The sequence below is a fragment of the Procambarus clarkii genome, chromosome 70 (genome assembly GCF_040958095.1).
Source record: "Procambarus clarkii isolate CNS0578487 chromosome 70, FALCON_Pclarkii_2.0, whole genome shotgun sequence".
NCBI classification, from domain to species: domain Eukaryota; kingdom Metazoa; phylum Arthropoda; class Malacostraca; order Decapoda; family Cambaridae; genus Procambarus; species Procambarus clarkii.
The window spans coordinates 30,361,298-30,386,251 of NC_091219.1; the positions used below are offsets into that span (position 1 = coordinate 30,361,298).

Below are 24,954 nucleotides of genomic sequence, written 5' to 3' on the forward strand. Positions count from 1 at the left end.
CTGGATCTAGTATTCACCAGGAAAGAAGAGGAGATATTTGACATCCAGTACCTTCCTCCCTTGGGAAAGAGTGATCACCTCCTGTTAGACATTGATTATGCTTTAAGATATCATCTAGAAGAAAATGGGAACATTGAAACAGTTGATAAACTCAATTTAAGGAGAGGTCACTATGGGGAACTTCGAATTTTTTTAATGAGTGTAATTAGACAGACTTGTTGCTAGGCAGGGAAGTAAATGAAATGTATGCCAAATTTTTAAAAATATATGAGGAAGGCACACAAACACTCATACCAAAACATGAGATGCAGGGCCAGAAAACAGGATTGGTTCAACAGAAATTGTGAGAGGGCCAGAGACCAAAAGAGACAAAAATGGAATCAGTATAGGAAGAGGCCAAACCCCCAAACATACCAGCGATACAAAGATGCGAGAAACAACTATACGACAGTAAGTAGAGAGGCAGAAAGAAATTTTGAAAAAGGGATAGCAGATAAATGTAAAACAGAACCAGGCCTGTTCTACAAATTCATAAACCTGGAGTTGCAGGTAAAGGATAATATCCAGAGATTGAAAATGGGAAAGAGATTCACGGAAAATGAAAAGGATGTGTGAAACATTAAATGAAATGTTCCAAGGTGTGTTTGTACAAAATGAAATCTTCAGAGAATCAGACACAATAAGAATTCCAGAGAACAACATAGTGCGAGTAGAGGTGTCTAGAGATGAAGTGGAAAATATGCTAAAGGAACTCAGTAAGAACAAAGCAGCTGGCCCAGATGGAGTTCCACCATGGGTCCTGAGAGAATGTGCATCTGAGCTCAGCATTTCACTTCACCTGATCTTTCAGGCATCCCTGTGTACAGGAATCGTAGCAGATGTGTGGAAACAGGCTAACATAGTTCCAATCTACAAAAGTGACAGCAGGGAAGACCCCCTCAATTATAGACCTGTATCATTGACAAGTGTAATAGTGAAAGTATTGGAAAAACTAATCAAAACTAAATGGGTAGAACACCTGGAGAAAAATGATATAATATCAGATAGACAGTATGGTTTTCGATCTGGAAGATCCTGTGTATCGAATTTACTCAGTTTCTATGATCGAGCCACAGAGATATTACAGGAAAGAGATGGTTAGGTTGACTGCATCTATCTGGACCTAAAAAAGGCTTTTGACAGAGTTCCACATAAGAGGTTGTTCTGGAAAATATTGGAGGGGTGACAGGTAAGCTTCTAACATGGATGAAAAATTTTCTGACTGATAGAAAAATGAGGGCAGTAATCAGAGGCAATGTATCGGACTGGAGAAATGTCACAAGTGGAGTACCACAGGGTTCAGTTCGTGCACCAGTGATGTTTATTGCCGGAAAACATATATTGTAACAAATATTACCGGAACAACCGTGGACATCTTCAAGAGAAAACTGGACTGCTTTCTAAGAGAAGTTCCAGATCAGCTGGGCTGTGGTGGGTATGTGGCCCTGCGGGCCGCTCCAAGCAACAGCCTGGTGGACCAAACTCTCACAAGTCGAGCTTGTCCTCGGGCCGGGCTTGGGGAGTAGAATAACTCCCAGAACCCCATCAAGCAAGCAGGAAAACCGTTGTTGCCGTTCTTTTTTACCTGGAAAAGGCTTACGACACCGGTTGGCGATATCATATCCTATCCCAGCTTCATTCTTTTGGCCTTTGTGGTCATCTCCGTCGCTTTCTCCGCAGCTTCCTCTCTCGTCGTTCCTTTCAGGTGAGGCTTGGTACCGCTCTCTCTGCCTCTTTTCAGCAATATGAAGGTGTGCCCCAGGGTAGTGTTCTGAGCACTACTCTTTTTCTGGTTGCCCTCAATGGTCTTCTTTCCTCTCTTCCGCGCTCTTTATGTCGACGATCATACCCTTTGCTGTCAGGGTGATGATTCGCCTCTCCTTCAACGCCAGCTTCAACTTGTGATTGATACCGTGTCGTCTTGGGCCACCGATCATGGCTTCAGGTTCTCTACCACTAAAGACTTGTGCTATGAGTTTTACTCAGAAGCGTGTCATTCTTCGTCCTTCTTTGTCGCTTTATGGTCACCCCATTTTGTACCAGAATTCCGCTAAGCTTTTGTGGTTGATTTTTGACACTCATTTGTCTTGGTCGTTGAATGCTTACCCTTCTTTGGGTATTGTCCCATACTTCTTGGGGAGTGGATAGAAGCACTCTACTTGCTTTACATTCCTCTCTCGTCCTGTCTAAGCTCTAATATGGTTGCCCTGCTTACTCGTCTGCTTCTCCTTCTACTCTTCGCCGTCTTGATGCTTTGCACCATACTGGGTTGTGCCCAGTTTTGGTGCCTTTCGTTCGACTCCCGTCCTCAGCTTGTATGTTGACAATGGCTTCCTATCTTTCCAGGACCGCCGTGATTACTACTGTCTTCGCTATCTTGCGCGGTCCTTACAACATCCTTCCTCTTGCCTCTGTCGTGCTTTAACTTTTACCCCTCTTGTGGTTCCTGTTCCTCTAAACCCCCTCCCTCTTTCTGTCTGGTTATCTCGCTTACTGGATTCTCTTTCAGTTTGTATTTCTAATATTTCTACTCGTGTTGTTCTTTCTTTGCCCCTGTCGAGTCCCCCTTCCACAGTTTTGTACATCCTTAACCAGCATCACTAAAGCTTTTACCCCTCCTACGGTTCTAAAACGCCTTTTCCTTGAGCACTTTTCTTCTCACTCCCGCTCCGTTTCCATCTTCACCGATGGGTCTTAAGTCTATGGACAGTGTAGGCTACTCCACACTTATGTGTTGCTTACCTCCGGAGACTAGCATCTTCACAGCGGAACTTTATGCTATTCTCTATGCTCTTCATCTCTTGCTTTCTCGTTGCCAATCTTCCTTTGTAGTTGTTGTTGCCTCTCGTAGTGCCCTCATGGCTCTCGGATCCTCGGGATCCGGTTCATCCAGTGGTTGTCGAGATCCAGCAATGGCTGTTTCTTGTTCACAGTAAATTTAAGTCAGTTGAGTTTTGTTAGGTTCCCAGCCATATTGGTGTCTCTTTAAATTTAAATGAGCGTGCGGATGCTGCCGCCAGGGAAGCTGTCCGCTCTTGTCCCGTCTCTCGTAAAGGTATTCCTTATTCCGACTTTTACCAGGTTATCCATTCCTCCATCCTTACCCATTAGCAGGCTTGTTGGTTGTCAGTTACTGGTAACAAACTGCATACTCTTAAGAGTAGTGTGTCCTCGTGGTCGTCGTCCTGCCACCGTAACCAGCGATGGGAAATAGCTCTGGCGATGTTGCGTATTGGCCATACTTGCTTAACTCATGGTTACTTGATGGAGCGCGACCCTGCTCTTTATTGTCCTTCTTGCAGTCGTCCATGTCCTTGTTGAATGTCCTGACTTATGGGACGAGCGTGTGTCTTGTTTTCCGATCGTCCCCCGGGGTCGCTTGTCCCTCGATAGCATTCTTGGTGCCTCGGATACTTTTGATATCGTTCGCCTTATGCGTTTCTGTTCTCATATTGGCATCCTTGGTGATATTTAGCGCCCTCTAATTATCCCGCACTTTTGATGGTGCTACATAGCCTTCCCGGTTTGGTGCCTTCTTTTGATAATTACTTACTTTCGGAGAGTAGCGATTTTGAACAAACATTTCCATATTTATATAGATGGAAAAAATCACTTCGATATGTCTCTGGGAATGGATTACCGTCGTAAATCGAGGCCCCACTGTATATTATATATATATATATTCTGCTATAAAAATTGCATTAGTCCACCAAGTTTAATATACAGTATCCTATTTAGTACCAACATACAAACAACATACAAAATTCACTCATAATTCTGTTTCCCCTCATTATCCAATCCGTATATTTGTACATTGTAAAACCAATCACCCAGTTATATTATTTCGAACACATGCTCTACTAACAAAAACTCTCTAAAACATTAATAATATTTTAATATGTAGGTACAAAAATAATTACCCAAAATAATAAAACCTTAGGATTAATTTGATAAAACTAGAAAATACTATTTCTATTTATTGTAATATTTTTTTACATTCCAAGTAAACAAACTTGTGGCCAAAGTGCCAAATACAAAGAGAATGCAAACATAAAATTAACATTTAAGAGTTAGCTTGAGTACTAATAATGAAGTAGCCAGATTGTTATTCAAATAACTATCTTTGTAGGGGAATGCTAAAACTGACAAAGCATAATCATAATCACTTCTCAGTTCAAATAACTACTGATCTTTAAATAAGGAATTTGCAACTTGAGTCTTATAAGCTTCGTGTCCATCAGCCCGGAGATTACTTTGTACCTTGCTTGATATTGCGATAACCCTTATGATGAGCTACACCATTACACCAAATTAGTATTAAAATAATGGCTTAATATGCAACTTAAATTGTAAATGCATCACTTCACCAATAGACAAATTGTGTGCCAAGTGATGATTATAATTAAGCAATATGGAGGAACTGCATAATATTGCCAAAGAACTTCAGTACACATTACAATAATTTTTACTCCAGAACTCAAAGAAAATAATGAAATACTGTTCACTGTTTATTTTAGAATGTAAATTGTCTTCCCCTACTTGAAGACAAGTGCAAGACAAAAATAGACCAATACAGAATTTGATATAGTACCTGTACATCATAAATCTAAATATTTCAAGATCAGCATTGACATTTAATGTACTATACTCATGAGAGAAAAAATAAAAGGACATCCCACATACTCTTAAAGATATCCTTGAGACAAAGACTGCCTAGCCCAGTTCAACAAAGTTACAGTCTCTACAAACATTACAGATGATAGTGATGTATCAACCTTCTCTTGACCACAAGACTGAGCCCACACCTCGTGGACTGCAAATGCCAAGCATTATGCACCTACTATTACACCCCTTATTGGCATCCTAAACCTTAATTTGACTGATTTAATTACATTAACTGGTTTATTTACAATTATATCAAAATCTCAACTGGTAAATAGTACAATATCTATTTTGTACTCTTTCGATACAGTAATTATCTAATAAAACAATCCTTTTCTATAAACTACACCCATGAATATAAGTATACAATTAGTAGTAGGTGTTAAATATGCAATTACCCTCTAAGGAGAGCAGTTATCTTGCAGAATCTTGAAGTTTTCTGTTCATTCATAACCTTCATAGTTGACAAATCTGTAAATATTACAAGAAATAATTATATTATTGACTTGAAAATATTCTACATGTAAAGTAACAACCAGGTTTCTACAGATTTTTGCCAGAACAAGACATGATTTGCTCATCAAAGTCAACCATTAAAGGTCAATATCAAAATGTATCCCCCAATCTGGCATATTTCACAATACAGTACCAGTAGAAAGTGGTTTAATAATTAAAGAGGGTGTAAGAAGTGTAGGTGGCTGTAATCAGCAGAGGATGAAGAGAAAAAATTGGAAGGAGAAAACAAAAGTGGAAAGGGGTGTTAGGGCATGTGTGCCCAGTCATTTAGCATTTTGAATTCACGTAAAAATCCCCAGAAAGCTGGAAATTGTTAAACCCTTTCTTAAGGTTTAACATGATTAACATAATTTCCTGTTCATCTTGTCCTCTCCAATATTTTGGGGAAACTGGGCATACACTAAATGACAGACTTAAGGGGCCAAGAGAGTCAAATATGCCAAAAATGAAAACAGGTTCGATTTCTATCAAACTTTTTTGACGAGTTGTATATGAAAAGGGTTTCATCTGGTCCAAGTCTCGGCATCGTACGATGCTGAAACTTGGACCAGATGAGAAATATGCTGATAAATATGAATCATGAAATATACATGAGAAAGATGCTGCTGGTGTCTACTCTTGAGAAATAGAGTAGACACCAGCAGCATTAGAAGAATCAGATTACAAGGAAGTCGACTTGACTTGAGAATGGTATAGGACGGACCGAAATGTCGTTGTCCCTTGACTTTCTAGTGTGTGGTCTGGTCAACATACTTCAGCCATGTTATTGTGACTCATCGCCTGAATACTAGAAAGTGTTATTTTGTTGAAAGGCAAGTTTTATCTCAAGAGGACGAAGGGGTTTGGCGAGATTTTTGAGTTCAGATATGAAGAGCATAACACAGTGGTAATTGTGTTGGAAACAGGTTTGGGATGAAAGGAATTTTTTTTAGCTTGAGAATAGGCACAGTTGATAAAATGTACAGGGTAACCAAGGCGAGAGAAGGATTTGTAAATAAAGGTAATTTCAGAATCAAGAAACTGAAGGTTACCGATACATAGAATGCCGATGAAGAAAGAGATGAGAAAAATTTTCTTAACAGAAGGAGGATGGTAGGAAAAGAAGTGAAAGTACATACCACTATGCATGAGTTTGCAGTAGACAGAGAAAGAGAAACCAGGACACAAGCATTGTAAAATCTTCTCGAACAGTCTTCTCCTCGAAGACTTGAGGAGAAGACCAAACCAGCCTCGTACCAGGTTGGACCGAATTTTCTGAAAGAGGCGGAACCGCAGGAAGACCCCTGGGTTCAAGCATTGAGGAAGCAGCGCCTGAAACCAACTGGGCCAGCCGCCAAGTAACCAAATGGACAACTCTCCCCTGGTAAGTCTCCAAGCAAGCCAAGCCAAGCCAAGCTGGTAAGTCTGGAGCAACAGCTGAACCGAGGGAAAGAGGTACAGATAACCCCACCTCGCCCAGTCCTGCCTGAAGGTGTCGACCCTGACGACCTCGCAATCGGGGAAGGACGCCACGTATACCGGGAGACACTTCCACCATGCCAACATGAAGAGAACCACGTGTGGAGACCCAAACATCCGGCAGAGCCAATTAAACGAGTCGGCGTCAACCATCCATTCCTTGGAAAGGGAACGGACCAAGATATTGGACGCCCTCCCTAACACCATAAACAGCCAGGAAAGCCAACCCCGAGAGCTCAGCAGACGAGTCACCTGAAGTGACCAGCCCCAAGGAGCCAAGGACCGCATCGAACTCACGCGGGACAGGCAATGAACCACCGGGGAGAAGTCTGAATGGAGCCGGATCGTCGACCCGTGAGCGACCCGAATCCTCCTGAGCAATATCCACACAGCTGTGAACTCCCACACTGTGCTGTGAGCCCGCCAGAAGGACGGACCCCACCATCCCTGGCCATCTTGGTGAGCACTGGTCACAAAGCTTCCAGCCCAGAGCAACCAAGTCCACTGGCTTTCAAAATTGGTACATAGGCTAGCTAGAAAATATAAACCTGAACCAGTGCTTGAAAAAAAATAAGCTCAGTAGTGCTAAAAATATGCTCAAACTGCATATCCCTAAGAAAAAAAAAAGAGGAAGAGACGCAGACTGGAACGGGAACGTCGTTCCCTCTATAGGCAAAGAAAACGAATCGTGGAACAACTTGAGAGTCACACCCTATCTCAAGAACGGTGAAGGTTAGGTAGAGAAATAGAAACGATTGAACTAAAGCAACAAGAATCATACAAAACCCAGGAGAGGCAAAAAGAGCAAAAGGCCATCAGTGAGAGAGAGAAATCCAAAATATTTTTCTTCTATGCAAAATCAAGATAAAAAAACTACATCTAGTATCGAGCCTCTGCGAAAGGGAGATGGAACGTTCATTGATGACAGCAAAGAAATGAGCGAAATACTGAGAAATCAGTACAACTCTGTTTTCAGCAAGCCACTAAGCACACTGAAGATTAATAATCCAAATTAATTTTTCATGGATATGATATAAACATCAAATCATATATCAGATGTCACCCTAACCCCCACTGGATTTTGAAGAAGCCATAGACAATATGCCTATGCACTCTGCACCAGGCTCTGATTCCTGGAACTCTATATTCATCAAGAACTGTAAAAAACCACTATCGCAGGCCTTTCACATTCTTTGGAGACAAAACCTAGATACTAGAGTTAGCCCTGATATACTAAAAACAGCAGAGATAGCACCACTCCATAAAGGAGGAAATGAGGCAGAGGCAAAAAATTACAGACCGATAGCACTAACATCACACATCATAAAAATCTTTGAGTGTGCGCTAAGCTCATAAAACATATGGAATCACAGTATCTCCATAACCCCGGACAACATGGTTTCAGAACAGGACGCTCTTGCCTGTCACAGTTAGTGGACCACTATGACATGGCATTAGATGCCATGGAAGACAAAAAAACGCTAATGTAATTTACACAGATTTCGCAAAAGCCTTCGACAAATGTGACTATGGTGTTATTGCACACAAAATGCGTTCAAAAGGAATTACCGGGAAAATAGGCAAATGTATCTACAATTTCCTGACTAATAGAACCCAATGTGTAATAGTCAACAAAATAAAATCCAGACTATCAACCGTGAAGAGCTCAGTCCCCCAGGGTACTGTAATTTCTCCAGTACTTTTTCTCATCCTCATATCGGATATAGACAAGGACACAATCTATAGCGCTGTATCATCCTTTGTAGACGACACTAGGATTTTTATGAGAGTAGACAACAGAAAGTACAGCAAACCTCCAATTAGATGTAAATCAGGTCTTTCAATGGGCTACAGAAAATAATATGGTATTTAATGAAGATAAGTCCCAGCTCTTGCACTACGGAAAAAACGAAAATATAAAAGCAGAAACCACATACAAAATGCAGTCAAATCATAACACAGAACGAAAAAGCAATGTAAAGGATTTGGGTGTACTAATGTCGGAAGACCTTACTTACCTTTAAAGAACACAAAGTAGCAGTCACAATTGCAAGAAAAATGACAGGTTGGATAACAGGAACTTTTCAAACTAGAGATGCTATACCAATGTTGATACTCTTCAAGACACTAGTGCTCTCTAAAGTGGAATACTGCTGCACAATGACAGCCCCTTTCCAAGCTGAAGAAATTGCTGATCTGGAGAGAATGCAGAGATCCTTTACTGCTAGAATCCACTCAGTAAAATATCTCAACTATTAGGACCAACTGAAATGCCTAAATCTGTATTCTCTTGAGCGCAGGCAGGAGATACAGTACATAATAATTTACACATGGGAAAATAGTAGAGGGTCTGGTCCCAAACCTGCACACAGTAATAACACCACATGAGACCAGAAGGCATGACAGGATGTGCAGAATAGCCCCGTTAAAGAGCAGAGGTGCAATAGGTACACTGAGAAAGAACTATCGACATCAGAGGCCCGAGACTGTTCTACACGCTTCTACTAAACATAAGAGGCATAAGTGGCCAACCCCTCTCGGTGTTTAAGAGAGAACTTGACAAACACCTCCAAAGGATTCCTGATCAACCAGACTGTGACTCATACGTCAGGTTGCGAGCAACCGCATCCAACAGCCTAGTCAACCAGTCCAGCAACCGGCCTGCAGGGACGCTAAGCCCCGAAAACACCTCACGTTGCATACTTACTCTCGGTCACCATTATGAGCTCAATAATGGTCAATATTCAAACAAATCTAGTAAGAAAAAAATGTCAAGAGAAAACAACAAACCATACTTGATAAAAAAAAAAACCATTAATTTGATTTTATATTTTCATTTACAAAAATTCTCGTGTATCGCAGTCTTAAACATCTCACCCTTCACAAATGCAACCCGTTCCTAACTCAATGAGACCCCTACCAACTTCAGCAATTCTTTGTTGTGTTGGTATGTGTTGAGTACCTTGAGCCAATCTGAGAAATCTTTTTAAGAAATAGTAAGTTAGAAATAGATAATATAGGTCACATTCCAGGACCTCAACTAAATTATATCACTCTTTGCATCTTTGATTCAGTGATCAGCACTCAACACTAAAAGGTAGTTTGCTATACTATTAAATGAATCGGTGAATCTGAATCACACACACAGTTGTCGACTTTTGATACATGATAACTTAGTTTATGCACAATCTTTGTTCATGTGGGTACCAAGTAACCCAGGTCCTGTGCAATCTGAGCTTCACATCTCATGGTGGGTAAACAGCAGTAATGTGTATGGGCAACACATTAAGTGGGTTATACCTTGGGTGCTGAAATATTTCTCACTGAAGATGGGAATAGAGACATAGTCATAGTATAGACATAGAGATAGTACTATGAATATAAAAATGTACATTCTGATGTACAATATATGGTTCCAACACATGCACATTATGAATTTAAATAAATTAACATTTCACTCTTCTTGCAATATATAAAATGCATATTTTTTTGTTTTATTGCAAAGTATTATTTGCAACTGCAATTATAAATTACAATTAGATATTAATTATTGCCTTTCACAGGGCATGTGAAGATTTTGATAGTTGTGCTTAATGAATTTTGTGGTACCACTCAAGGACTTATGAAGGTTAAAGGGTTAAGGCCTGAAGGGTTAAATTTGTTTTAAAACCTGCCACCACAGGACTCCATATCAAATAATTATAGTGCTGATACATCATATGTTATATCCTGTATGTTTCAAACTGACATGATACCCATTACTAAGGATGCCTTATAAGACTGTACTCACCATTTTCCTTTTTAATAGTAAACATATCTCTGTTTAATAAGAGTCACGACTGAAGCTTGGCTCCCTGTTTCCACGAGGATATTCTCGGCTTGAATATGCGTCTGGTGATTGGTCATCTTGCCTATTATAAAATACAACAAATAATAATGACAATCTGAATAATGGGAAAACTTAATTATGTTTATGGCGGGTTTCATTTTATGGAAAGATTTGGGTTGTAATCCCCCCCCCCCCAAAAAAAGTTAAATAAGAAATTGTTCATGACTTTTGTAAGACTAAAATTGGAATATGCAGTAATTGTATGGTGTCCATATATCAAGAAGCACACCAATAAACAGGAATAGGTGCAAAGGCATGCTACAAAATGGCTTCAAGAACAGTCCTTATCTCAGTATTTCTATAATACTATCACCACTAAATAATGGCAGTGACATGTACTGTCTGTGTGTGTGTGTGTGTGTGTGTGTGTGTGTGTGTGTGTGTGTGTGTGTGTGTGTGTGTGTGTGTGTGTGTGTGTATGTATGTATGTATGTATGTGTGTGTGTGTATGTATGTATGTATGTATGTATGTATGTATGTATGTATGTATGTATGTATGTATGTATGTATGTATGTATGTATGTATGTATGTATATGTAGAACATAAGAACAAAGGCAACTGCAGAGGGCCTATTGGCCCATACGAGGCAGCTCTTATTTATAACCACCCAATCCCACTCATATAATACATGTCGAACCCACGTTTGAAACAATCGAGGGACCCCACCTCCACTACGTTACGTGGTAATTGGTTCCGCAAATCAACAACCCTGTTACCGAACCAGTATTTACCAAGTCTTTCCTAAATCTAAACTTATCCAATTTATACCCATTGTTTCGTGTTCTTTCTTGTGCTGATACTTTTAATACCCTATTAATATCCCCTTTTTATGTCTATTCATCCACTTGTAAACCTCTATCATGTCACCCCTAACTCTCTGCCTTTCCAGTGAATGCAATTTAAGCTTTGTTAATCTTTCTTCATATGAAAGATTTCTAAGTTGGGGAATTAACTGTCATCCTACGCTGGACACATTCAAGTGAATTTCTATGCATTCTATAGTACGGCGACCAAAACTGAACTGCATAATCCAAATGGGGCCTAACCAGAGCAAGATATAGCTGAAGAACAACACCAGGTGTCTTGTTACTAATGCTTCGATTAATAAATCCCAGTGTTCTATTTGCCTTATTACGAACATTCATGCATTGATCCTTTGGTTTTAAATTCTTACTAATCATAACTCCCAGATCCCTTTCGCAATCCGACTTCGCAATCTCAACACCATCTAGCTCGTATCTTGTAACTCTATCATCATTACCTAGCCTCAGAACTTTACATTTATCAGCATTAAACTCATCTGCCAATCTATTGACCATTTCAAAACCCTATTTAGATCATCTAGAAGTGATAGCGAGTCTTCTTCTGTGTTAATGTCCCTACCAATTTTTGTATCATAATCGCCTGCATGTACAACACAGAGATCAATCTTAAGACTGTATTTTCGGTACCGGACTCACATTCTAAGAATAGGGGTGGGGCTACAATCTAGATTGTTGTCTCACAATTTAAGACTCCAGGTTCAGTCCCCGGAAGCGCCAAGAACTCCTTTAGCACGTTTCCTTTCACCTGCTGCCTATATTCACCTAACAGTAAATACTCCAGGAGTTAAAATTGTTGTGGGTTGTATTCTGGGTAAGGTCAGTAGTTTGACCTAGGGGGGAAAGGAGCTCGATACAGGCCAAAGTTCAGGCATCCTGTCCTGGACGGCGGCAATTATACTAAGCGCACATTGTGGCTGAATTTAAAGTTTCTTCAGCAGTGGTTTGGTCAGCTCCCGGCTGGTGGCCCTGGGCTCCATGGGCGAGCAGAATTTATTTCCTGTGCACCAGGGGGAGGGTGTCATATTTGGAGGCTGCGCAGTTAAGGGGTTAACCCTTAAACTGCGCATGGCGTATATATATGCCCTGAGTAACATGTCCCACGGTGCACATGGTGTATATATATGCCATAGGGTGCCAGGCCCGATTCAAATGGCCCGCGGCTACACGGGGTTCACAGTAGCTTCCTCAGGGCTCTTGTAAACCATTTAAAAAAAAAATCGTGGGCAATATTCTCAGGTGTGAGAGGCACAGTACTGTTGGAGCAACCAAGGCCGGCGCACGCAGCATGAGCGAACAGCATTGCTGTTCAGCTTGTGACCACAGCATCGCTGAAAAATGTCAAAATAAATATATAATTGTTATTATTTACCGATGACAATATTACAGATGACCCATGACTGTGATATAAATAACCAGGGTTGTGATAATAACAGGATTGTTGTAATAATTAGCGCTGTGGGAGGAGTGATGCTGAGAGATGGAGGGAGACAGCATCGTTTACTGACTGTGTGGCTAGCTGTTATTGTTTGCATTCACCATACCAGGTCAGTGGTTCTCTATGGTGATCACAAATGTAGATACTTATATATAATGTGTGTATTAGTGTAATAACAGCAAAAGGATTATGCTGGGAGGAGCCATATGGGTGACGGAGGTGACATCGTCTGCACGATTTGTCTAGCTGTTTAGAGGGTGGCCACTATGCTCTTTGGGCGCACTACAAGCTTAGGTGTACAGTTACGGTGCAAAATACATGTAGATATTTATATATAATATGTGTATATAGGGTAATAACACTGCAAACAGTATTGTTGGGGGAGAAAGTTTAGTGCATGTGACCTTGAAAGAGTGAGGGAGCCGCCAGCCGACATCTGTGTATAGCGACAACTCTTAGTGCCTGAACTAACTATATCAGCTTAGCTGTACAGTTGTGGTGAACAAAATATATATATACTTATATATAACGTCTGTATATAGTGTAATAACACCACAAATGGTAATGTTGGGGAAGAAAGTTTAGTGCATGTGTTGAGGGAGTGGCAGCGAGTGGCTGGCTGGTGTGTGGCGGTAACTCTTCGTTGCATTTCGACTCTCAGTACCAACTTAGTGGTTCGTTATGGTGACCAAAACATGCAGATACTTATATATAACCTGTGTATAGAGTGTAATAGCAGCAAAACTATTTGTTTATTGTTTTATAAACATAATAATTGAATCACTAATATGCACATCATACTTTTGAGTATAGCGATTATTCAACACTTTTATTATATAAATATATTACAATACACACTATTGAATAATATTACTGCAAAAAAACTAAGAAAAATCAATCGGAGACATTGAAACAATTAGGTAATAATATCTTTGTGGCAACTCCCATCTGTCAGCGCGGGTGACGCTGACCGGGTCTGAGAACCGCTCTGTCAACGCCCACTTTTTGCCAGACTTCCTCGGTCAAGCCCAAAATATGTCGCCTACGATTTATTTTTTATTTTTTCCGTGCTCAGGGGACACAAATTAACATGTTTAGAAGACGAAAACATTTATTTTTATTTTTTTTTTCTTGCACACAGGGGTGTAAATGTCCCCAGGACCCCTGAGCAGTGTAAGGGTTAAAGGTTATGGATCTCTTGAAGCTCCTCCGCTTTCGGACAGAAACCGAGGCTCCATGAACCACTACTAGCTTAGTGGTTCGCTATGGTAAACACATTTGTACATGGGTATATACAACGTGCGTATATAGTGTAGTAACAGCAACAGGAGCATGTTGGGAGGAACTATTTTGGTGATGGAGGTGATGTAATCGTAGCCTCGTCTGCTGGCTGCCATGTGATTTCTCATGCAGAGTATGGTGGCCACTGTAAAGTTTGGACACAATACCGGCTTACTTGCATAGTTCTGGTGAATAAAACATGTAGATAGGTATACACGACATGTGTACATAGTGTAATACAAACTATAACAGTATGGTGGGAGGAGCAATGTTGGCGAGTAAGATGTTGGAGGAGTGATGAAGAGACTGGATGTTGGAGGAGTGAGGGTGTGGCAGCTGACACTCGCGGAGTTCTGAGTGTGTTGATGGCGAATGTATATAGTGTGTAAATAGATTGTATATATACATAAATTAGCATGATACAATGGAAATATGTGCCAGATATGTGTACACATGTGTTATGCACGTAACACAGTGTCTTCGGACAGTACTTGATGTTTTACTACCATAATATAGTGTATGTGTTCATTATACATAGGATTGGCACTTAAAAGCATATAAAATGTATTTGGAACTGTGCGCAGAAAATGAACAAAAATATATTCGCGGCAACTCGCGCATCCTGCCCTGAGCGCCCTAGCAGCCCCGGGGGCATACACCATGGGTGACCAGGGAATGATGACGTCACGCACGAACTTACGGACCCCATAGCAACCAAAGTACGTACAATTTCGACCTTCTGTTACTATACCCATACTTAGGGAAGGGTTTTTGACACTTTCAAGACAGAAAATAATTTTTCCAGATAATTTATTTCCTTTGCACTGGGGGAAGGGGGGTCATATTTGGAGGCCGCGCAGTTAAGGGGTTAAAGGTTATGGATCTCTTGAAGTTCCTCCGCTTTCGGACAGAAACCGAGGATGCAGCAGGCGTTTGCCCTCTAGATCGCCACTGAGGCGCTAAAACAAAAAACTTGCAGCTATATAAATATATATATTTATATACCTGTTTTTTATATATATACATATATAACTGGAGTAACTATTGCAGCACAGTGCACACATATATGTATAGTTGGGAGTATGACGTAAGATTTAAAAGTTCTGCAGCTACACAGGGTTCACATTAGCTTCCTCAGGGCTCTAATAAACAGACACCATTTAAAAAAAAAATCGTGGGTAACATTACCGGGTGTGAGAGCCTCAGTACTGAGTGAGTAACCAAAGCTGGTGCACGCAGCATGAGCTAACAGCACTGCTATTCAGCTTTGTGACCACAGCATTGCCTAAAAATGTCAAAACATATATGTAACTGATATTATTAAGCCATGATAGTATTACAGAAGAGCCTGACTGTGATAAAGACTGTACAATGTTCAGATATCAGTGAACACAATGTTGTTCAAGATGTTCACAGCGCTAGCCACAGCACACTGCCATTGTTTGGTCTAAGAATCTTGAAATGACTTCTCGTTCCTTTACAAAATAAACTTGTGGAAAATTATTCATTTACAGGATTTAGTGACCAGGATTCTGATAATAGCAGTATTATGGTGATAATTAGCGATGTGCATAGTATGGTGCGAGGAGGCATCTTGGTTAGGGAGGGAGGGAGGGAGAGGTGGTGTCCGAGCAACCTGTTATTGTCAGGATTCACCATACCAGCTTAGTAGTTTGCTATGATGAATACAAATGCAGATATTTATATATCACATGTGTGTGTGTATATAGTGTAATAATATATCACATGTGTGTGTACATAGTGTAATAACAGCAAAAGGACTATGTTAGGAGGAGCCATTTTGGTGAGGGATGTGACATTGTCTGCTGGCTAATGTGTGACTTGTCATGCAGTGTATGGTGGCCACTATGCTGTTCGGACACCATACCAGCTTAGTTGTTCAGTTATGGTGAGTAAAACATATAGATACTTACATATATATATATATATATATATATATATATATATATATATATATATATATATATATATATATATATATATATATATATATATATAAATGTGTGTGTATAGTGTAATAACAGCACAAACAGTATGGTGGGAGGAGGAATGTTGGGGAGAGGTAGGTAGCATCAGCTGACTTTGTGTGGCAACCTCTTATTGTCTGGACTCACCACACCAGCTTAGTGGTTCACTATGGTGAACAAAACATGTAGATACTTGTATACTAATATGAACACAATTTTTTTTAGTACAGTATAGCAATGGTTCACACATTTTATTATATAAAAAATCACACTACACACTATTGAATAATATTACTGCAAAAAAAGGGAGAAAAAATCAACGAGAGACATTGAAATAATTAGGTCATAATATCTTTGTGACAACTCCCGCCTGAGAGCACGGGTGGAGCAGACCGCCGCAGGACCCCTTCCGTCAATGCCTCAATTTTGCCAGACTTCCTCGCCCTATTGCAGCTAAAATATGTCACCTGTGATTTTTTTTTCCCTGTGATCAGAAAACACGTTTTAACAATCTTAGGAGAAATTTTTTTTTTTAATTTTCTTGTGCCTAGCAGTGTTACAGGCTATAATTATTGCACAAGAGCAGCCCACAACAACCACCTCCCATTCACCCAAATTTTGTACAGCATTGTATAATAATCTGACCCCACAAATATTCCTCTCAAGACCCTTGCTATCTTCACTCTACATTTACATCAACTATCAATAAATACACGGCTTGACATGGAAGGCTTGAAAAGATCTACTCTGCTTTGAGGATGAAGGTAGAATTGGTTTTACCCACAGAGCCCTAGGAGAATGAGGGATTCTTGCCTGTGTGATCTACTGGTTTTGACAGAAAGGAGCTTTTTATCTACAACCAAAGCCTTATTTTTCCTATGAATTTTAAATGTGGCAATGTACATTTATTGTACATTGTACTTACTGATTTAACTAATGGAGACTTCATTAATTTTACTTGTTCTACAACAACATTATATTTTATTGCACAACATAAAAGTAAATAATAACTCCTTACCTTCTAGATGAACGTGAATAATCTTCTCTCTCCCTTTCATATCCTCGATTTCCTCCTCCATCATCTCGACCATAGGCACCACCACCACTGCTTCCACCACCTCTATCATCTCGTCCATAATTGCCTTTGTCTTCCCGACCAAAACCACCTCTGTCTTCCCTACCATAGCCGCCTCCATCTTTGTCATCTCTACCATAGCCACTGCCCCTGTCATCTCGACCTGACCCTCCTCGGTCATCGCGACCGAAGCCGCCTCGGTCATCACGACCATAACTACTTCGTTCATCTCGGCCATAGCCACCACCTCTGTCTTCTCGACTAGAACCACCTCCTCTGTCATCTCGCCCAGAATTTCCTCTGTCATCTCGACCATATCCTCTCCCTCTGTCCCTGCCCCTACCACCCCAACCGCCACGCCCTCCATCTCTATTGTTCCTAGAGTCAAAATCCCTGCGAAAAGCCTGGAAAGAAAAAATGCTTGATTACTATTGTTAAATATTAATATGGAATCTTATTCCTTGGTCAACAAAATGTTATCATAAGCTGCAAACAAGTGTATATAGACCACATACACAAATTCAAAAATAATTTAGCAAGGTTAAATCATATGCATAATGAAATCACATTAAACGTAATGTATCAGCGAGACACTCGGTAGAAGCCATAATGAGGATTCGAACTTTCACCATCCTCATCATGGCTTCTAATGACTTTCTCATTCATACATCATGTGAAGCATTGGAGGTAGAATTCCTATATCTCAGCCAAAGTGCATTTGGACAATGCGGAAAACCATGACTGGGCTTCGGAGAAAGACGCAGAACCCCAAGAGGATTCAGCCGAATCCCAGGGTGCATTATTTTTAGCATGTCATGGCCAAGTTATTTAGGGTGTATACTTGGAAGTACTGTACCAATTGTGCAGGTTCAAATCATCATCATGTCTTCTATTATTTTTTTTGTTACACTATACCCAATAGAAATAGGCAGGTATACCTGAGCCAGCATATGTACCGACATAGACATTAGTGTAATGAGTACTGGGGCAGAGTGATTAGGTGACAAGCTATGCAAGTGGGTAATCGGTTCCCATCAAGCGGATGGCTGATGAAAACAAAACAGTATGAAGACATATGAAACTTAATGAACATACATGCTCTGACTAACTTGCAGAAACTCTTGAGAGGACACTACATAATATATTTAACAAACTATTTAACAAACTAAAATTACTAAATAACTGGCTTCTAGATTGCAACACTTCCCAATGTTAGTTAGTAAGATGAGGCACACCCACATCACACAGAAAACTAGATAATCTATGCTAGACAATCTATGACAAAGATTGATGTAATGATGTGATAATCTGTGATAATCTATGATGCTGGATTGTCTAGAAAACTAGACAATCAATAATCTATCTATAATTTTGTATTTAACAAAATAATTATAATAATTAGGAGAAGTTTTTCTTCTATCATACATAATTTTATGATTAAGAACAAGAATATAATGAAGAAATGAGTACAGTGATTAAATGGTGGTTTTATTAATGCATGGAAGGATGGTAGGTACAATGAGTTCCAGGAGTGCACTAAATATAGACAGGTTGGTGCAGAGGGTGGATCGGGAGGGATGAGAAGGGGACATAAGGCTAAATGAATTTGGGTTAGGTCTGGCCTGTCATTGTTTACATTTGTAATAGTTTTGATACTAGCAGCTGTGTGTGACAGTGGAGGCTGTACTGTGTGTGACAGTGGAGGCTGTACTGTGTGACAGTGGAGGCTGTACTGTGTGACAGTGGAGGCTGTACCGTGTGTGACAGTGGAGGCTGCACCGTGTGTGACAGTGGAGGCTGTACCATGTGTGACAGTGGAGGCTGTACTATGTGTGACAGTGGAGGCTGTACCATGTGTGACAGTGGAGGCTGTACCATGTGTGACAGTGGAGGCTGTACTATGTGTGACAGTGGAGGCTGTACCATGTGTGACAGTGGAGGCTGTACTATGTGTGACAGTGGAGGCTGTACCATGTGTGACAGTGGAGGCTGTACTATGTGTGACAGTGGAGGCTGTACCATGTGTGACAGTGGAGAATGTACTGTGTGTGCAGTGGAGGCTGTACTGTGTGACAGTGGAGGCTGTACCGTGTGTGACAGTGGAGGCTGTACTGTGTGTGACAGTGGAGGCTGTACTGGGTGTGACAGTGGAGGCTGTACTGTGTGTGACAGTGGAGGCTGTACTGTGAGTGACAGTGGAGGCTGTACTGTGACAGTGGAGGCTGTACTGGGTGTGACAGTGGAGGCTGTACTGTGAGTGACAGTGGAGGCTGTACTGTGACAGTGGAGGCTGTACTGGGTGTGACAGTGGAGGCTGTACTGGGTGTGACAGTGGAGGCTGTACTGTGACAGTGGAGGCTGTACTGGGTGTGACAGTGGAGGCTGTACTGGGTGTGACAGTGGAGGCAGTACTGTGAGTGACAGTGGAGGCTGTACTAGTGGTAACGGCTGTTCATGATGTCTCTCAGTGTTTGTGTCAGTTGTACTAGTGATGGTGGTTCTTTATGGCAGTTATCTTGAGATGATTTCGAGGCTTTTTTTAGTGTCCCCGCGGCCCGGTCCTCGACCAGGCCTCCACCCCCAGGAAGCAGCCCGTGACAGCTGACTAACACCCAGGTACCTATTTTACTGCTAGGTAACAGGGGCATAGGGTGAAAGAAACTCTTCCCATTGTTTCTCGCCGGCGCCTGAGGTCGAACCCGGGACCACAGGATCACAAGTCCAGCGTGCTGTCCGCTCAGCTGACTGGCTCCCTGTTGTACCAGTGATGGTGGTTCTTTATGGCAGTTGTACCAGTGATGGTGGTTCTTTATGGCAGTTGTACCAGTGATGGTGGTTCTTTATGGCAGTTGTACCAGTGATGGTGGTTCTTTATGGCAGTTGTACCAGTGATGGTGGTTCTTTATGGCAGTTGTACCAGTGACAGCAATTGTTTTTGACAGTTGTAGTGATGGTAGTGGTTGTTTGTGGCAGCCATACTGGTGGAGGCAGCTGTACTGGTGGTGGCAGCCGTACTGGTGGCGGCAGCCGTACTGGTGGTGGCAGCCATACTGGTGGCGGCAGCCGTACTGGTGGTGGCAGTCGTACTGGTGGTGCAAATTGTTCAGCGGAATATAGAAATGTTGGATTCAGTGATGATTGTTCACCCAAGTCACGACTAACATTGGTGATAATCATAATTGTCAGGATGCAGTGAGTTAACATCCACCAAGTCTTATTATAAACTATTGTACAATGCAGAAAACCTTTTATGCAAATTTTAACATTATTTAACAAACTATATTATTGAATACTAATATTCATAAAATACACATTACAGCCAAAAGTGAATCTATTACTGCACCTCGTGTCATTACCATATGTATCATCCAAGGCCGAAAGACTCTTAGAAATTTTAGCAATACTGTACTGTATGTATAAAATATTAGGTATACATATATTTTTTCATTATAGAATGAATGATTTCGATGCAAACTGTAAGGAAAAGTGGAAATAAACTCAATATCTACAGTATAGCCTATTTTATGCAATAAACAAGTTGAAGGTGTCATCTCAGCACTCATCTATCTACACTATATCTTACATCAGCTATTCACAGTGGGATGAACTCTTTGGATTTGACATTCGATGTCTAGATAATCTTTTTTATATCGATATGTATGGAAGAATGAATGTATCAATATTTATATAACTTTGACACTAATATTTTAATTTTAATAATTTTTTCCTAGCATGAAAAAATAAATGCTCTCTTGGCCAGCAGCTATGGAGGTTATGGTCCTACCCACAAATGTGTTGAAAACAAATATCCAATATAGAATTATTAATTTGTATGCAAATGTAATAAAAGCATGAAAATAAATTAATATTTATCATTTCATTGGGTGGTTTCGCAATAAAATTTGCTGATGCTTCCGTAATATCCTCAGATGTTTCACCGATTGTTTATCACTTGTTTCTCTTTATCTACGTCCACATAGCTATTATATTCATATTTACACCTTACATGTAAAACCCGGACAATAACTGTTTAAATTGCAGAATGACAATGATTGCATTACCCTACTAACATTCATGACGATAACCGCATTTACCTAGTACAGTACACGTAACTATAAAAAGGCCGCAGAATTTTTTCATAGGTAAAGGTAAATGCCATTATGTCCACAGAGAGCTATTAATATCCATATTTGCATCATACCTTCTGGTTACCTTGTGTTGGTTTCAGGGCTTAGTGTCCCCACGGCCCGGTCATCGCCCAGGCCTCATTGCTGGATTGGTCAACCAGGCTGCTGGATGCAGCTGCTTGCAGCCTGACATATGAGTCACAGCCTGGTTGATCAGGTAACCTTTGGAGGTGTTTATCGAGTTCTCTCATAAACACTGTGAGGGGTTGGGCCAGTTATATGTATGCGTAGTGGAAGCGTGTTGAACAGTGTCAGGCCTCTGATGTTGTTAGAGTTCTCTCAGAGTACGTATTGCACCTCTGCTTTTCAACGAAGGTATTCTGCACATCCTGCCATGCCTTCTTGGTCTCATGTGGTGTTATTTCCGTTGCAGGTTGGAACCAGCCCCTCTATTATTTTCCATGTGTAAATTATTATGTATCGCACCTGCCTGTGCTCAAGAGAATAAAGATTTAGGCATTTTAGTCGGTCCCAATAGTTTAAATATTTTACCAGGTGGATTCTAGCTGAAAAGTATCTCTGCATGCTCTCCAGGCCAGCAGCTTTACCAGCTTTGAAAGGGGATGTCATTGTGCAACAGTATTCCACTCTAGAGAGCACTCGCACCTTGAAGAGTATCACCAGTGGTATAGCATCCCCAGTTCGAAAAGTTCTCATTATCCAACCCATTATATTTTTTTTTTTTTTTGCAATTGTGACGACTACTGTTTGAGTTCTTTAATGGCAAGGTCTTCCGACATGATTACACCCAAATCCTTTACATTGCTTTTTCATTCTGTTATGATTTGACTGCATTTTGTAGGTGGTTTCTGTTTTTATATTTTCATTTTTACCATAGTGCAAGAGCTGAAACTTATCTTCATTAAATGTCATATTATTTTCTGTAGCCTATTGAAAGTCCTGATTTATATCTGATTGGAGGTTTGCTGTGTTCTCTATGTTGTCTACTCTCATAAAAATCCTAGTGTCATCTGCAAAGGATGATACAGGGCTATAGTGTGTGTCCTTGTCTATGTCTGATATGAGGATGAGAAAAAGTACTGGAGCAAGCACAGTACCCTAGGGGATTGAACTCTTCGTGGTTGATGGTCCGGATTTTATTTTGTTGACAATTACACATCGAGTTCTGTTAGTCAGGAAATTGTAGATCCATCTGCCTATTTTTACGCATATCATACATGTAAAGCCGAGACAATAATTCTTTCAATACTATCGCGCGCCGTTCATACGCACCGCAGAAATTACTTCATGCGCCGTTCGGTGTGGGAGAGAATGCGGCGACACCGAAAACTGTATACTGTGTACTCGTTTCAGTTTTCTCACCTTGATTCTCGTGCTATGTCATTCGTTTTGGTATCATTGTGTTCGCAATAGAATTCCCTACAGGGGTATATGCATATAAGGTTCAAAAGCCCGCCGTGACTCTCCACAGCACAGCCTAAAGTCGGCAAACTTACCCGTGAACGAGCACCAATTGGCACACCTACAGACTAATGTATATACTCGTTCAGTTTGATAACATAAATTTTTGTGTTACATGTTTCATTTTGGTATCAAATTGTTCGTAAAATAAAGGCGCATATTTTAAAATTAGTCCCATAATAATAGAACAATAATTGGAATTTTAACAAATATTTTAAAATTTGAACCACAGAAGTATTTATTATCTTTCGGACATCAATTTTCTCGCCACGTCCTTCATTTTGGTATCAAACTGTTCACAATATAAAGGCGCAAATTTTAAAACTAGTCCAATAATAATAGAACAATAAATGGAATTTTAACAAATATTTTTAACTTTTGGACACTTTTTGACGCTCATCACCACAAAATTATTTATATCTTTCCAGTGTTCTGACATAAATTTTTGTGTTACATCTTTCATTTTGGTATCAAATTGTGTGCAATCTAAACGCGCTCATTTTGAAACCACCCAGAAGTTGATCGGATAAAAATGGAATTATTTACAAATATTTTAATACATGACGCGAGCCATAGTCACTCACTCAAAATCAGTAGAAAAATGAGTGAAGATGAGTGGCGGCAACGGAGTGGGATAGTGTTAATCGTTGCATGACGGTGACCGCCTTACCTTGTGAATTAATGTATGATGATAACCTCTGTCCAAAGGTTAATGTTACAATTAATCAATGGTCCCAATTTTTCTACTCAGGCCCTAGAAGGAAAGTGAGGGACTCAGGATTTTTTATAATATGGGAGATGGTTATTGAAGGCCTAAGGAGGCAAATGTGAGCCCCATATATGTGTGAGAATTAAAAAATTTTTAATAGGCCTAAAAACTCTGGGCACTGTGCTCTCCATCAATGAAACAACCCTGGTTGTGATGCACAGTTGCAGGATTAAACTATTTACCTGTTGTAATCACTAATATTGGTTTAATGCACTGTATCTAGGTTGTCATGAAAACCAAGTCATATTTATACAAAGTGTCATGAAAACCAGTAGTAATTATCACTTCAAGAAACAAATATATGTATAATTCCTTAGAGAGCCTTGTATAGTGGTGAGGGATGAGAAAGCTTGGGTAGTGGTGAGGGATGAGAAAGCTTGGGTAGTGGAGAGGGATGAGAAAGCTTGGGTAGTAGAGAGGGATGAGAAAGCTTGGGTAGTAGATGAGGGATGAGAAAGCTTGGGTAGTGGTGAGGGATGAGAAAGCTTGGGTAGTAGAGAGGGATGAGAAAGCTTGGGTAGTGGTGAGGGATGAGAAAGCTTGGGTAGTGGAGAGGGATGAGAAAGCTTGGGTAGTGATGAGGGATGAGAAAGCTTGGGTAGTGGTGAGGGATGAGAAAGATTGGATAGTGAGAGATGAGAACCTCGGGAAGAATGATGAGAAAATGAGGACAAAAGGTGTGTTGGGGGTTAGGAGGGGAGGTGTAGGGTGAAGTGATGAAAGATGAGGTTAACAATACTTGCCTAGAATAACCATCACAACTGCCCTAAAATAAAACAAGGCATTCAGAATCTTAAATGAACTGCAAACTGATTATTCCTTAATTAACTCAGAACATTGTCTCTAACAAGCTTAAAATTAAATGTCTTACAGATTTTCTTTCTTCAAATTCTTTCTGCTTTTGTTCATGTACAATCTCTCTCTTATTTTCTACCCATTTTTGAAAATCTTCAAAATCTGGTAAATCCTCTCTCTTCTTTCCATCTGCACAGGTTGCACCCCAAACATCAATCTGCTGAGTACCTGCAATACAAAAATTCTTCAGAGATACTTAATTAAAAACATAAGTGAAATTTACACAGTATGTTCACATCTAACTCAGTACTAGGACATTTGTTTATATATACTGTAATTCACAGCTAGGATAGGATATGAGCAAGTTGAAAAAGGTGATGAGAGGGAATTCACTTTTTCCTTGTTCACCCGAGTCTCTTTTGAGAAACCAAAATCAATTTCATGAAAAAGAGTTTAAAATGAATCGGAAGCAACACATTCTCTAAACACACTCACTCACAAATATTTGCATTGACTAAAGATATTATTTGCCAATTAATTCTAGAATTAAAGTACAATTTCACAAGAATGTAACAACAAAAATAAAGCCAGATATGAATCAATTATATAAGGA

At 40.3% G+C, this 24,954-nt stretch overlaps 1 protein-coding gene across 3 annotated transcripts in view; it reads right to left on the bottom strand.

Moving 5' to 3' along the window:
- Nucleotides 1-4,003: 4,003 nt before the first annotated feature.
- The window catches only part of LOC123775328 (uncharacterized protein DR_0269), a 68,148-nt gene continuing 47,197 nt past the window's right edge, over nt 4,004-24,954 (bottom strand). For all 3 annotated transcript variants that reach the window (XM_045770403.2, XM_045770404.2, XM_045770405.2), the window contains exons 5-8: nt 24,418-24,569; nt 17,112-17,572; nt 10,466-10,586; nt 4,004-5,172 (exon numbers count right to left, since the gene is read on the bottom strand). In XM_045770403.2, coding sequence (XP_045626359.1) covers nt 10,499-10,586; nt 17,112-17,572; nt 24,418-24,569 — 701 coding nt within the window. In that variant the 3' untranslated portion in view covers nt 4,004-5,172; nt 10,466-10,498. The remainder of the gene's footprint in view (nt 5,173-10,465; nt 10,587-17,111; nt 17,573-24,417; nt 24,570-24,954) is intronic.